General features: G+C 40.3%; 1 protein-coding gene across 2 annotated transcripts in view; it reads left to right on the forward strand.

The window, feature by feature from the left end:
- The first annotated feature begins 241 nt into the window (after window positions 1-241).
- Window positions 242-15,133, forward strand: part of PIG-N (Phosphatidylinositol glycan anchor biosynthesis class N) — a 120,165-nt gene continuing 105,273 nt past the window's right edge. For both annotated transcript variants that reach the window (XM_067145221.2, XM_067145222.2), the window contains exons 1-2: window positions 242-691; window positions 2,857-2,977. In XM_067145221.2, coding sequence (XP_067001322.2) covers window positions 486-691; window positions 2,857-2,977 — 327 coding nt within the window. In that variant the 5' untranslated portion in view covers window positions 242-485. The remainder of the gene's footprint in view (window positions 692-2,856; window positions 2,978-15,133) is intronic.

A 15,133-nucleotide genomic window follows, 5' to 3' on the forward strand; every position in this document is an offset into this window, starting at 1 on the left:
ATCCCTGGCTCGCTCCGACCACTGGGAAAGTTGAAAGCATCGCTTACGCTTAGTCTTTTTTTAGGTGCTCACAGGTCGTAGCACACAACTCATTGACACCGCACGAACGAGCTAGGCTAGAGTATTTGGTTGCACCGCACGCACGAATGGCATTTGTTTCTCATTTCGTTAGGTTCCTACTTTGGACCATAGATGGCAGCAAATTCTTATTGAACAACATTCGTTTTTCTTATGTCAAATTCGTCATCGTCAATATAGGTGACAGGTGTAAACGATGAGAGATGATCAGCTTTGAGATATGTCATATTATACACTGATAACGTTTCGTAACTTTCGTATACAAAAAGTGCATTAGATATATAATCATCTGCAAAATATCCGTTCACACATGGCATTAATTTAACAGACTGCAAGTTTTATTGAACTTTTAGGTTATAAATTCCTACTGTGATCAACCATGACGTGATTATTTACAAAATACAGAGATGTGGCTAATCATTTCAGGATTCTTTGTCCATATTGTATTCTTAATGTCAATTTTTGATATATACTTCAAATCACCGATTGTTCATGGCATTAGTCCACATTCGAGCCCTCTCCGTGCTCCTGCCAAGCGACTCGTGCTTTTTGTAGCTGATGGATTACGAGCTGATACCTTTTACGAAAAAGCAGATATTTCTCCATATTTAAGGTAAAATAACTCCATATATATCTTGTATTGAGATATTGTCTTTCCAGTTAGCCTATTTATTTGGCCCTGCTTTGATTATGCAGATTTACCGAATGTGTCAGAAACTTGAAAAGTCAGAAACATTATCCTACATCCAAGTAGTTCCAAATATAAGTCGTAATACTGACTACTATGATGGCTACATGGAGGTCCAAACATTACTTGTCAGAATTCACCCGGTACAAATCGTGCTGCTTTCCTTTGGATTTTTTCCAATTCTCGAATCCAGTAAGCCTGGTGAGGGTGCCATACACTGGAACCATATTCTAATAATAATAATAATAATAATTGCCACTGATCTGCATTTAGGGCAGTCGTCCAGGTGGCAGATTCCTTATCAGTTGTTTACCTAGTCTTTTCATATAATTTCAAAGAAGTTGAATTTTTTTAATTATCTCTCTTGGTAAATTATTACAATCCCTAACTCCTCTTCCTATAAAAAAATATTTGTCCCAATTTGTCCTCTTAAATTTCAACTTTCATATTGTGATTTTTTCTACTTTTAAAAACACCACTCATCACTATTCGTTTACTAATGTCATTCCACTCCATCGCTCCACTGACTGCTTAGATCATCCAGCTTGTTCAAGCAGCTTTCCTCCTTACTCCCAAGTCTTCCCAGCCCAAAGTTTGCAACATTTTTGTAACACTACTACTCTTTTGTCAGAAGTCACCCGGTACAAATCGTGCTGCTTTCCTTTGGATTTTTTCCAATTCTCGAATCCAGTAAGCCTGGTGAGGGTGCCATACACTGGAACCATATTCTAATTGTGGTCTTACTAGAGACTTACACGCCCTCTCCTTTACATTCTTATTGCAGCCCCTAAATGCTCTCATAACCATATGAAGAGATCTACAACTTTTATTTGCTTACAATCCCATTACTTACTCAAAATACTGTTGTACTTTTTTGTGGTGGCATTAGAGTTTGTTTATTACAGTGGATAGAGGGCAGCAGGTACATCAGTTAACCGAATACTCTTAGTTGCTGGGTTCTGCAGCCATGGTAGATGGGTCATACCATCTCCCGCGGGGAGAAAGGGGCAGTCTACGTGCTTGCGTCTGTGTGACTATGCTCTATTCGGAAGGCATCATCTTGGAATGTGGTCATGTGTACAGTATGTTGCTTGTGAACACTCAGGCTATGCTTTCCGTTTGGATAGGGTCACGCTGTCACCATAGCATCAGGCTTGCTCATCACTAGTTGTTTACATTTCTGTGCAACCAAAGATCCCAGAAACTAATGGTACAGTCAGAACGTGATTTTTGCATTATTGACAAGACATGGTGGACTTTTAGAGAAGAGTGCTACAAAGGCGAAAACAATGGGATGAATTCAAAATGGAATGTGTGTTGATCATTTAGGGGCTATCAACATTAGAGTGAAAGGAATAGCCAAGGACGGATTGACCGACTAACTGAGCAGTCATAAATTAGCGCTCTATTATATCTGGTGACAGAGTAGTACCGATGACCTAGTAGTAGTTTCTGGCATGGCTGAGTGCAATCATATTTTGAACATGTAACACCTGTCGAGCCCACATAAGCCTCTTGGTCATAATGACTTCAACAGTATCTGGCTCATTAAATACCCTTTTAAGCTCATAGCTGTATAATCTAGTCGTAAGAGATAATGGGGAATAAAATCTGACTCTGAAAGGGAATCTGTAGACTTGACTGTTAAATGTCGACTTTGTATACTGTAACCCTGAGCAATTAACTGCACTGTTTAACCTACATAGGAGTTTTGTGTAAATGGTGAACTTTGACGTAAGATTCTATGGTAAGAAATCTACATGTTGGTGTCCTGATTGTGTTTTTTAATTAGCTGGTTTTTGGTGGAGTAGGCCTACATTATTTATCGTCAGTTTGTTCACTCAGAGTTGATACCTTCAAAACCATATTTTATTAATTAAATTAATTAACTAGCATATGTCTTGTGTTCTGTGTTCTAATGGTCTGGTTTTGAGGACGATAAGTATGGCATAGGAAGTAAAACTGCATAAACAAGAGAAAACCATGCTAACCATATCAAAAGAGTATTTATTTCACAAGTCAACAAGAATGTAAATGCTATTTAATAAGGTAACTATTGATAGAATCATACTTCTTGTTTATATTTTCAGGTCTATTATCACTGAGCGAGGCACTTGGGGAGTATCACACACAAGAGTTCCAACAGAAACAAGGCCAGGACATGTGGCTCTTATCGCAGGCTTATATGAGGATCCATCGGCAATTGCACGGGTAGGTTCTTGTTGTTAGAAAATCATGAATTATGTGTAGATTAGCTAAAGTACCCGTGCTTCACTACGGAATACTGTACTGTATACAGAATTCTAGGTTAAGTAGTGTACACGTTGTGAGTAAGATTGCATTAAATTAAATTGCTCTTAACTTTACCCTAGAAACGCGTCGGAGAAGTCACCATACACCTTTTCTCACGTGAAGACAGGGTTAGGAAATTTTCATTGTAATGGCAGGACCTCTTGCCTGCTTTCAGTCACAGTCAAGTTGGGGAGTTTTCATTATGTTGGTAGGCCTACTTGCCTACTGCCAGTCAGAATAGAGTTGGGCAGTTTTCAATATAATGGAAGACACTCACTCTCTACCTGCCTTTTTACATCCTCAGAAAGATTGTTTTTGTGGTTTTCCCAACTGAAGTCAACATAGATCATTAAATGACATTAGTAGAAATGTTGTGATTAAAGGAAATGCTCTCATATGAAATACTCAATAAAATGAAAAAATCGCACATTTTCTCACTTTCAACGAACAGTACTATGGTGCCGATCTAACAGTCCAAATTTCCAGAGCTGGAATGACCAGGCTGTAGACAGCTGTGAACACTCCTCTGCCACTATTTCGTTAAGTGTGCACACTGCTCATTCCAGTCAGTGCCTCAGAGTAGGGGTCGAATAGCTGGAATACTATGATGAACCAGAGTGTTACGTACCAGTAGTATCAGAAAATTTATGAACCAGAGGATAGAATGCTAAAGAAGAGAGTTATCTAACTCCCCAGTTATTTCCCGTCAATATTCATGGAGGCTGTTGTACTTGGTACACAGCAGTAATTCCATCTATCGGAGGTGAGTGGCAGCAGAAGACACAGAGCACATCACAACAAACAATGATCAATGCAATATTGTTGATCAATTTTTGGAGCTTTCTACCTATAGGCCTTCGCATTTAGTTTTTTTCTGACTCTGTGATATTGGGGCATCTGTTTTAAAGTGAGTCCTTTCTTTCATGACTCCCTCTAGTCGTATTATTCAAGCGATCGTTCCTTTATGATTTTTTCTCATTGTTATAATCATCTTCACAATTTTCTTTGTCGATATGGACCAATGAGCATGCTTGTTTACACCTTAAGACAATCACAACAAAATCCATCGCCAGTTAACACAATTTCCATGTCAGCAATGCTTGGCGTTGATATGGACTATGCAACAAAAGTCTGAATTTAAATTCATGAATTCTCTTATTATAGTTGTCTCCCTGTGGGTGGAGGCAGTAGAGTAACACCCACAGTATCCCCTGCCTGTTGTAAGAGGCGACTAAATGTGGCCCCAGGGGCTCTGAACTTAAGTGGTTTGGCAATCACGGGGCCATTAGCTGAGTCCTGGCTTTGCTCCCACTTACTTGTGCCAGGCTCCTCACTTTCATCTATCCTGTCAGACCTCCCTTCTTCAACTCTTTTCTTTCCTGACTCCGACAGCATTACATATGGAGGTCGAGGGTATCTTTCATTTTCACGCACTTTGTTGCCCTTCTTAAGCTGAAAACTTCATTTTTCGAAGTTATATGGAGGATGGTTGCCTAGTTGTACTTCCTCTTAAAATGGTAACCACCATGCTTATCATATTCGGTATGGTTAGACTAAATAAGACGTAAATGATCAGAAATTTTATTCTCTATAACTTTTGTTATGTAGTACTTTTCAATAGTACCAATACACTAACATAGGTAACGAAATATTAAATTTTAGATGCCTTCCCCTAAACTACCATTTCAAACAGGGTGAATAAAATTATTGATAGTGTAGATTGCAGTTCCTTATTCCCTGACTCTACATACTGATTTTCATTAAATCCTGTTTACTTGTTTTCTTGTGCTTGGCGTTGATATGGACCTAGCAACAAAAATCCATATTCATGAATATCTCTGTTATTATAGCCGGTAGAGTAAAAATGTATAAGACATAAATGATCAGAAATTTAATTCTATACAACTTTAGTTATGTAGTATGATATTTATCGATAGGACCACTATTAACATCAATATTTGAGAATTAAACTTTAGGCTTTCCCCATAACTACCATTTCACTTAGCATGAATTGGCGACTTATTCCCCGACTTTACATACCAATTTTCATTGAATTCTCTTCAGCCGTTTTCTTGTGATGCATGTACATACATACATACATACATACATACATACATACATACATACATACATACATAGCCTACCCTACATACATTATTGGAAAATTTAAAAATGCATTTCCTTGTTACGTGAACACAACCGGTACTGAAATATGATTCTTTAAAAATTCTGAACAAGGTACAGACAAAACTCTTATTATATATATATATATATATATCTATATACAGGTGTCTCAAAATAATGTACTACAATTAGGAGGACTGTAAAGTCACTATTTATGGGCATGGGGACAAGTTTGAGGGCTTGAATTACAGAAGAAACATGCAATTACAGAATCATATTTGCAAATGTTCAAATTGATGACCGTTATTGTTCAGACAATTCTGATAATGAGAACCAATGGATTCGCAAACGTCACGAAACAGTACATTTGGAATTTTGCAACATTGTCTTTCAGTTTCCAATTTCATTGCATCAGTTGTTCTTGGTTTTGTGCAATAAACCCTGTCCTTGAGGTATCCCCAAAAAAAGAAGTCCATTGGCGCGAGGTCTGGGGAACGCGCAGGGTATTCAGTGCTATCACTTCGTCCAATCCATGTGTTTGGATAAGCTGCATCGAGGCGAGCTCTTACATCGCAGTGGTAGTGGGGAGGTGCTGCATCTTGCTGAAAGTAAATCTCGTCATCATCATCAAACGTCTCTTCAATGTTTGGACCGATAAACTCCTGCAGCAAGGTTACGTAACTGTCACCATTTACAGTTCCATTGAAAAAAAATGGACCTGTGATACCCAGTGCTGATATCCCACACCACACTGTTACCCCTTGTAAGTTTACATGGTATTCAACAGTGACATGAGGATTTACTGGACCCCAGTAGGTACAATTATGGTAATTAATTGAGCCATTTAATTTAAAGGTGGCCTCATTGTTCCAGACAATTTTGTGTGGAAACCCTGCATCTGCTGCACATTTTGCCAAGTACCATTGACAGAATTGAACTCTCCGATCCGGATCGTCTTCATTGAGAGTATGGATTCGTGTTGGAGAGAGAGAAATGCATTTATTTCTGCTCCCCCATTTGGAGGCTACCAAAAAGACAGAGTTTGCATTTCCAGTGCAGACGTTTCACAATGCGATGGGCGCTATCTTTTGAGAGGTGTGTCTCCCGAGCCGTTTGTCGTAGAGATTTCTGTGAGGATCGAAGTAGGGTTTCCTGCACTTGCTCTTTGTTTCGAGGGCTGGTGGATGTCTGTGGTCATTCTGAACGTTTCTTGTTGACGTTGTGAACAGTTTTATCTCCTTCAAATTATCTCTGATGTGAGCAATTGTCCGGTGCGTTGGTAGCAGTTTATCAAACTCCCTTCTGAACCGTCTTTGCACTTCCATGGCGTTTTCAGTTTTCCAATAATATTTAAGGAAAAACTTTCTCTCTTCAAAGCTAAGTTGATTTCCTACCATGCTGTTACATTCGTTACACCTGAAAACAAAAATCAAAACAAAACATCAGCATGACTTTGTGGTCATTCGGACATTATTTTGAGACACCCACATAGATATACACGACTGACAAAGAAAAAGGAGTAGCATCTGAAAGGAGTGGTGGTGATGAAATGAAACTGCATATGTTGGAAGGTCATGTGACTTGGTATGGTTACTTTATTATGTTACAAGTGACTATTCTCATTGTAATAATACTTGAGACATACGTCAACTTCAATATGGTTACTTTATCCGAAAAAGTGACTCAGGGAGTTGGCAGCTTGGGAATACTGCTGGACCCATGCCATTAGGGTGTATCAACTGCTTACACCTGGATTCATACGTCGATTGGGAGACAAGTCGGCCTGCATCTGTTGTACTGGCATTTGATATCCTGGAGATCATTGCTGGGTCGCGTTGACGTCCGAGATGATCCCGTACGTTCCTTGGGGGACATACTGGATAACCTTGCTGGAGACAGGAATTCCTTGACGTGATGTAGGCATTATATCAAGAATATTATAGGAATATTTATTGAACCACCTATTCAATACATTCCACAATTTATGTGGTTCAATTTTTACATAGTACTACAGAGAATAATTATTTGTAATAGCGATGTAGGCATTCCAAGGACACATGAGCCACGTGTGTACAGGATTGTGTTATTTATATTGATACGCAGGTCGATCAAATATAAACGGGATTTTTGTTCCTGAACATCAACAGTTGGTAGGACTAGACCTGCGCTTCTGCTATGCTTAGGCGGGACCGTTAGGAGTAGGGAGAACGTGCTGATAGATATTTCCCGCCGTTTTGTCAGTAACACTCACGATGTTGGAGCAACAGGTGCACCCCTCCACTGCACAACGCATAATTATAAAAGTTCTTGCTCGTGAAGGAGTTACAGTGGCGTAATCGGGAGATAGTGGGTTTGAGTCCCACTGTCGGCAGCCCTGAAGATGGTTTTCCATTGTTTCCCATTTTCACACCAGGCAAATGCCGGGGCTGTACCTTAATTAAGGCCACGGCCACTTCCTTCCACTTCCTAGGCCTTTCCTATCCCATCGTCGCCATAAGGCATATCTGTGTTGGTGCAACGTAAAGCAAATAGTAGGAAGGAAAAAAAAGTTACAGCGGCTGAAATTTGCCAGAGATAAGCAAATAGTAAAATTTTTAAAAAAGTTACAGCGGCTGAAATTTGCCAGAGATTGACTGCACAGTTTGGTGATCAAACATTGTCAAGGACGCGTGTGTGTAAGGAGTGGTGGAGGAAATGGGAGGCACACCAGTGAAAGCCAAGACTCGACTGTCAACTGGCAAGGTTCTTGCAACTGTTTTTTCGATCAGTGAGGCATTTTGCTCATTGATTTTTTGCATGAGCGACGCCAAATACTTTAATACACCATTACCAGACAGCTTGCAGTATTCAGCGAGAAAGTCGATAATGCTGCTACCTACATGTCTTGGTGTGACAAACTCTTCAATAACATATGCCCATCTGTATGATTCTTGGTGCACTGGCGTGTTATTTATGATGTATCAGTGTTTGTCATTAAATAATCTTACACTGCAGTTATATTCCAAGAAAAGTGTTATGCGCTGATCAAATTATCCAGCAAGACAATGGCATGGGAACTGACAAGGACTGCAAGTATTAAAAAGAAGTAATGATTGCATCTGTGTTGAGGTTACATTCTATGCACCTTACAGTATATTAAAAAATCAATCAAATACGTCCCACTAACATTCCATTAGAGTAAAACCAATAATATTAACAAATATGGAATTCATGTACACTCAAACTTGAGGGCCCACATTGTTAAACAGTACCATAAAATTCACAATCAAAAACTTGGAGCCTGTAGCATAATGGTTATCGCAATAGTCTTGAAATTGAAGGCCGAGGCGAATACTCGCACTCCTCTATGCAGCTTCTTAAAACCAAACAGGCACTAGGCCGATGAAACGGGCTATTCCCAAACTATGGAGGTGACCCGTCTAAGAAAGAAATTTAAAACATTAAGGAACGGAAGAAAATCAGTTAACAAAACGTAGTCACCTCAAAACCAAAATGAAGGGGAGCTCGAGAGAGTAAATCACTATCCCCAAATTACAGTTACAGATTTTACAAGTTTTTACATAAGCTGGCAGAACTTACATTTTAGAGAAAAAGGTTACATATTAAAATTTCGGACCTGTTACGTGGGTTAAACTGCTGAGCTAGCAAGAAATGAGATGTTAAACGGCCATTACCTTGCTGAAGACCTGCTGCCTGATGAAAGAGGCGCCACCTACCTCCTGCTTCACATCCACACACTTAGATAGACGTTGATCAAATGGCCAAGAGACGTGAAAATCAGCAGTTTATAAACCCTCGGGGAAAGTTCGAGACATTTCATGAATAAAACAGCCACACCCACTCAATTTTATTGGGTAGCTGAAAGTTCACACCAAATCGAAGAAGAAGCTGTGATTGGTAGGAAATTAATTACAGAAATTCTTGATTGGTTAAATTCAAAACAGACGGAAAGAAAGGATAAATATTGCCAACCCAAAAATGAATGAACAAAATTTAGTAAAGGAAAAACTTCTGAAAACAAAATTACTTGTGAAAGGTTCCTTCACTTCGCACCAGGGTGCATGATCATAGTTTTTGTAGTGACCTCTATGAGAGAATGTCCAAACTTCTTGTTGAATGGAAAACAATAACAAGTAGAATTTCACACAGTTCAAGAAACTTCACCATAAAAAAATTACGGTAGTGACATCTTCTGAGAAAATTTACAAGTTGGTCCAGTTTTAAGTTCAGAGTTCTTCCTGTAGAGGAGGTTTTATTGGTGCAAGATTTAAAAGTGCGGCGTAGGGGTGTACCTCCCGGTACAATAATAATAATAATAATAATTTTATTTATGTCCCACTAACTACTTTTACAGTTTTCGGTGATGCTGAGGTGCCAGAATTTAGTCAAGCAGGAATTATTTTATGTGCCAGTAAATCTACCTACACGAGGCTGACGTATTTGAACACCTTCAAATACCACCAGACTGAGCCAGGATCGAACCTGCCAAATTCGGATCAGAAGGCCAGCACCTCAACCGTCTGAGCCACTCAGCCTGGCATAAGAAAATTATTTGAGTGTTTTATTGGCATAGGCTTGAGCACCAGTCCGCCTAATTTAATACGTGTGTATGGTAATTCTTCATGCATAAATTTGTGAAAGAGACTTTAGGAAATTCTGAACACTTCTTCCTTGTCAGGAACATCACAGTTCACTCATGTAACCGTAATATGTACATACATACATACATACATACATACATACATACATACATACTTTATCATTATAGACTGTTATGCCTTTCAGCGTTCAGTCTGCAAGCCTCTGAGAATTTACTAAACGTCGCCACAATCCTCGATTTGCAACTAGTGTTGTGGCCTCATTTAGTTCTATACCTCTTATCTTTAAATCATTAGAAACAGAGTCTAACCATCGTTGTCTTGGTCTCCCTCTACTTCTCTTACCCTCCATAACAGAGTCCATTATTCTCCTAGGTAACCTATCCTCCTCCATTTGCCTCACATGACCCCACCACCGAAGCCGGTTTATGCGTACAGCTTCATCCATCGAGTTCATTCCTAAATTAGCCTTTATCTCCTCATTCCGAGTTCCCTCTTGCCATTGTTCCCATCTGTTTGTACCAGCAATCATTCTTGCTACTTTCATGTCTTTTACTTCTAACTTATGAATAAGATATCCTGAGTCCACCCAGCTTTCGCTCCCATAAAGCAAAGTTGGTCTGAAAACAGACCGATGTAAAGATAGTTTCGTCTGGGAGCTGACTTCCTTCTTACAGAATACTGCTGATCGCAACTTGAGCTCACTGCATTAGCTTTACTACACCTTGATTCAATCTCACTTACTATATTACCATCCTGGGAAAACACACAACCTAAATACTTGAAATTATCGACCTGTTCTAGCTTTGTATCACCAATCTGACATTCAATTCTGTTGGATTTCTTACCTACTGACATCAATTTAGTCTTCGAGAGGCTAATTTTCATACCATACTCATTGCACCTATTTTCAAGTTCCAAGATGTTAGACTGCAGGCTTTCGGCACAGTCTGCCATTAAGACCAAGTCGTCAGCATAGGCCAGGCTGCTTACTACATTTCCACCTAACTGAATCCCTCCCTGCCATTTTATACTTTTCAGCAGATGATCCATGTAAACTACAAACAGCAAAGGTGAAAGATTACAGCCTTGTCTAACTCCATTAAGTACCCTGAACCAAGAACTCATTCTACCATCAATTCTCACTGAAGCCCAATTGTCAACATAAATGCCTTTGATTGATTTTAATAATCTACCTTTAATTCCATAGTCCCCCAGTATAGTGAACATCTTTTCCCTCGGTACCCTGTCATATGCTTTCTCTAGATCTACGAAACATAAACACAACTGCCTATTCCTCTCGTAGCATTTTTCAGTTACCTGGCACATACTGAAAATCTGATCCTGACAGCCTCTCTGTGGTCTGAAACCACACTGGTTTTCATCCAACTTCCTCTCAACGACTGATCACACCCTCCCTTCCAAGATGCCTGTGAATACTTTGCCTGGTATACTAATCAATGAGATACCTCGATAGTTGTTGCAATCCTTCCTGTTCCCTTGCTTATAGATAGGTGCAATTACTGCTTTTGTCCAATCTGAAGGTACCTTACCAACACTCCACGCTAATTTGACTACTCTATGAAGCCATTTCATCCCTGCCTTCCCACTATACTTCACCATTTCAGGTCTAATTTCATCTATTCCTGCTGCCTTATGACAGTGGAGTTTATTTACTATCCTTTCCACTTCCTCAAGCGTAATTTCACCAACATCATTTTCCTCCTCCCCATGAGCTTGACTGTTTGCAACACCACCATGATGATTTCCTTTTACATTGAGAAGATGTTCAAAATATTCCCTCCACCTCTCCAGTGATTCCCTGGGATCTGTTATGAGTTCACCTGAATTACTCAAAACACTGTTCATTTCCTTTTTCCCTCCCTTCCTAAGATTCTTTATTACTGTCCAGAAAGGTTTCCCTGCTGCTTGACCTAGCCTTTCCAGGTTATTACCAAAATCTTCCCATGACTTCTTTTTGGATTCAACAACTATTTGTTTCGCTCTCTTTCTTTCATCTACGTACAAATCCCTGTCTGCCTCAGCCCTTGTTTGGAGCCATTTCTGATAAGCCTTCTTTTTACGTTTACAGGCTGCTCTCACTTCATCATTCCACCAAGATGTTCGCCTTTTCCCATCTTTACACACACTTGTTCCTAGGCATTCCCTTGCTGTTTCTACTACAGCATCCCTGTATGCCACCCATTCACTTTCTATATCCTGAACCTGCTTACTGTCTACTGTTCGAAACTTCTCACTAATCATATCCATGTACTTCTGTCTAATTTCCTCGTCCTGGAGATTTTCTACCCTTATTCGTTTGCAGACAGATTTCACTTTCTCTACCCTAGGCCTAGAGATACTTAGTTCACTACAGATCAGATAATGGTCTGTATCATCGAAAAATCCCCAAAAAACTCGTACATTCCTAAAAGATTTCCTGAATTCAAAGTCTGTTAAGATATAGTCTATTATGGATCTGGTACCCCTAGCCTCCCATGTGTAGCGGTGAATAGCCTTATGCTTGAAGAATGTATTCGTAACAGCTAAACCCATACTAGCACAGAAGTCCAGCAAACGCTTCCCATTCCCATTAGCTTCCATATCTTCCCCACATTTACCAATCACCCTTTCGTATCCTTCAGTTCTATTCCCAACTCTCACATTGAAATCGCCCATTAGCACTATTCTATCCTTGCTGTTCACCCTGACCACGATGTCACTCAATGCTTCATAAAACTTGTCAACTTCATCCTCATCTGCACCCTCACATGGTGAATACACGGACACAATTCTTGTCCTAATTCCTCCCACTGACAAATCTACCCACATCATTCGCTCACTTACGTGCCTAACAGAAACTATGTTGCGTGCAATGGTATTGCTGATAAAGAGCCCTACCCCAGACTCTGCCCTTCCCTTTCTAACACCCGTCAAGTACACTTTATAATCTCCTATCTCTTCCTCCTTATCTCCCCTTACCCGAATATCACTCCTAACACATCCAGATGCATCCTCTTTGCTGACTCAGCCAGTTCTACCTTCTTTCTTCCATAAGCCCCATTAATATTGATAGCTCCCCATCGAATTCCATTTCGTTCGCCAAGTTGTTTCCAAGGAGTCCCTCGCCTGTCAAATGGGAGTGGGTCTCCATTACTCCCATAGGTCCGAGGCTTGCTTAAAGTGTTCTGAGCTCGGTAAATTCATGAAGCAGGATGCTGCCCTACTTGCACATAGTCCAAGTGAGGATCTCTCCTCTAATGGGTTATGGACCACCGGTGAATTGTGTAGTCCTAGCCGCCTGAGCACAAGGAGGGCCACGACTCAGAATATGTCCGAGATGCCCACTCCCATTCCATAGCAACTGGTATCCCGACTCTCAGGACCACTTACTAGGCCACTCAGCCGTTGCCCATGGTTCACGAACTAGGACGTGACTACAGTAACCCACACAGATTATGCATTTCAGCCTTCAGAAGTGAAACAGAAAATTCTAAGTACAGCAAAAGCGAGATACCAGCGTGAGGTGAATTCCCCTGTAGAATTCAAGAAGATTGGCCATACCAAAGAAGTAGAAGAAGAAGAAGAAATCAAAATAATGGACCAAAACTCCTGTTCCTTAACTGCAGCTTCTCTTTCCTGAAATCTTAATAAATCATGGATGTTGTTAAGTTACCTGCCCCCTCTGGTACTTTGGCTGAATGTTTAGCGCTTCGTGGCCCTTCTTTTTTTGTGTGTCTGTAATATCTTCATTCTCTGGAGTGTTGGACCTCTTCCATTTCCCTTCTGATTAGTATTAATAGAGGATGGTTGACCAATTGTACTTCCTCTTAAAGCAGTGATCACCACCACAGAATGGTCAGCGTACTGGCCTCCGGCTCAAAGAGCCCTGGTACGATTCCCAACTGAGTCGGAGATTTTAATCCCATCTTTAATTCCTGTAGATTGGGGGCTACGGGTTTGTGTTCGTATTCATGTGCATCTTCAAATATATACAACACATAATACAAAAAGCAACCACAGAAACACGCAATAGTGAATATATATCCCTCCACATGTGATTGGTATTAAGAAAGGCATCCGGCTGCAAAACTAGGCTAAGTCCATACAAAGTAATGCGCCAGGTAATTGGGAAAAGGCTAGAAAGAAGAGGAAAGAGTAGTTGTTAAATACTCCTCCCAGAGGCTGGGTGAATCCTCAAACAAATTCTGCTTTTAATTTTTAAGACATAGCGAAAGGTACGGTAACATAATGCTCGTTATGAGGTTTATGGAGGAGGCATTCATATTTTAAAATTTCATTCTTAATTATTATGATTGTTCAGTTATTTTAACAAAAATATTTCCAATGAGTGAAGGTGCATTCCTCTCAACTGTAGCATAGACAAGTATGCAGTTCACACCAACACGCTAGATGTCACCACCGTCGCTGTTCGCACTCCACTCAATGCTGTTGAGATAGAGGTGTCCGGTATTGGTGTATTAGAGTATTTGGCGATGCACAATCAATGCTGCTTACTACTGCAAGCCGTTGAACAAGACTAGGGTTGCATATCGCCGCAAAAGATGAAACTAACCGATTTGACAATGTGCAGCCCCATACTGCACCTTGAACTGTCTCCAAGCTACAGGAAAAACACTGGACTACACTTGATCATCCTCCTTACAGCCCAGATTTATCGCCCTGCGATTTCCATTTGTTCGGACTGCTTAAAGAAGCTCTAGGAGAGCAGTGATTTGAAGATGATGAGAGTGTGGAAGACTTCGTGCGCAGCTGGCTGGTGACACGACCCTGTTCTTTTTACGATGAGGGCATCAAAAAGCTGCCCATACGCTGGGACAAATGCATTTCCAAAGTAGGAAACTATGTGCAAAAATAAATTGAAATTTTCTTGTGTTTTTCAATAAATGAATTTAAATAAAAAATAAAATCCCGTTTATGTTTGGTCCTCCCTCGTAGTTTACCACATTTCCACACAGGATGTAAATGATGTACTGCTGTGCCATGAGGGTCCTCTAAATCATTACCAGAGATGATCTGATGTTGTTTCTCACAACATGATGCCAAGAGTAATGAAGTATGTCTCCACAACATTGGCAGGATATGTCCTCATCCCTCGGCACCACCAAACTTGTACCAAATAGTCATCCGTAGTAATCCAAAACCAGGTTCACTGCTGAACATGATGTGATGCTGCTTGTTATCAATCCATGTCTCCTGGTTACACCACCACTCCAGACACAGCCATCTGCACCCTGGTGTTAACAGCAGTCTACACTCAGGACAGTGAACCCATAGACCAGTTGAGCCAGTCAAAGAGACATGGTACAAAATGATATTAGGTGTTGTAGAG

The sequence above is a fragment of the Anabrus simplex genome, chromosome 4, assembly GCF_040414725.1.
Source record: "Anabrus simplex isolate iqAnaSimp1 chromosome 4, ASM4041472v1, whole genome shotgun sequence".
In the NCBI taxonomy this organism is placed as follows: domain Eukaryota; kingdom Metazoa; phylum Arthropoda; class Insecta; order Orthoptera; family Tettigoniidae; genus Anabrus; species Anabrus simplex.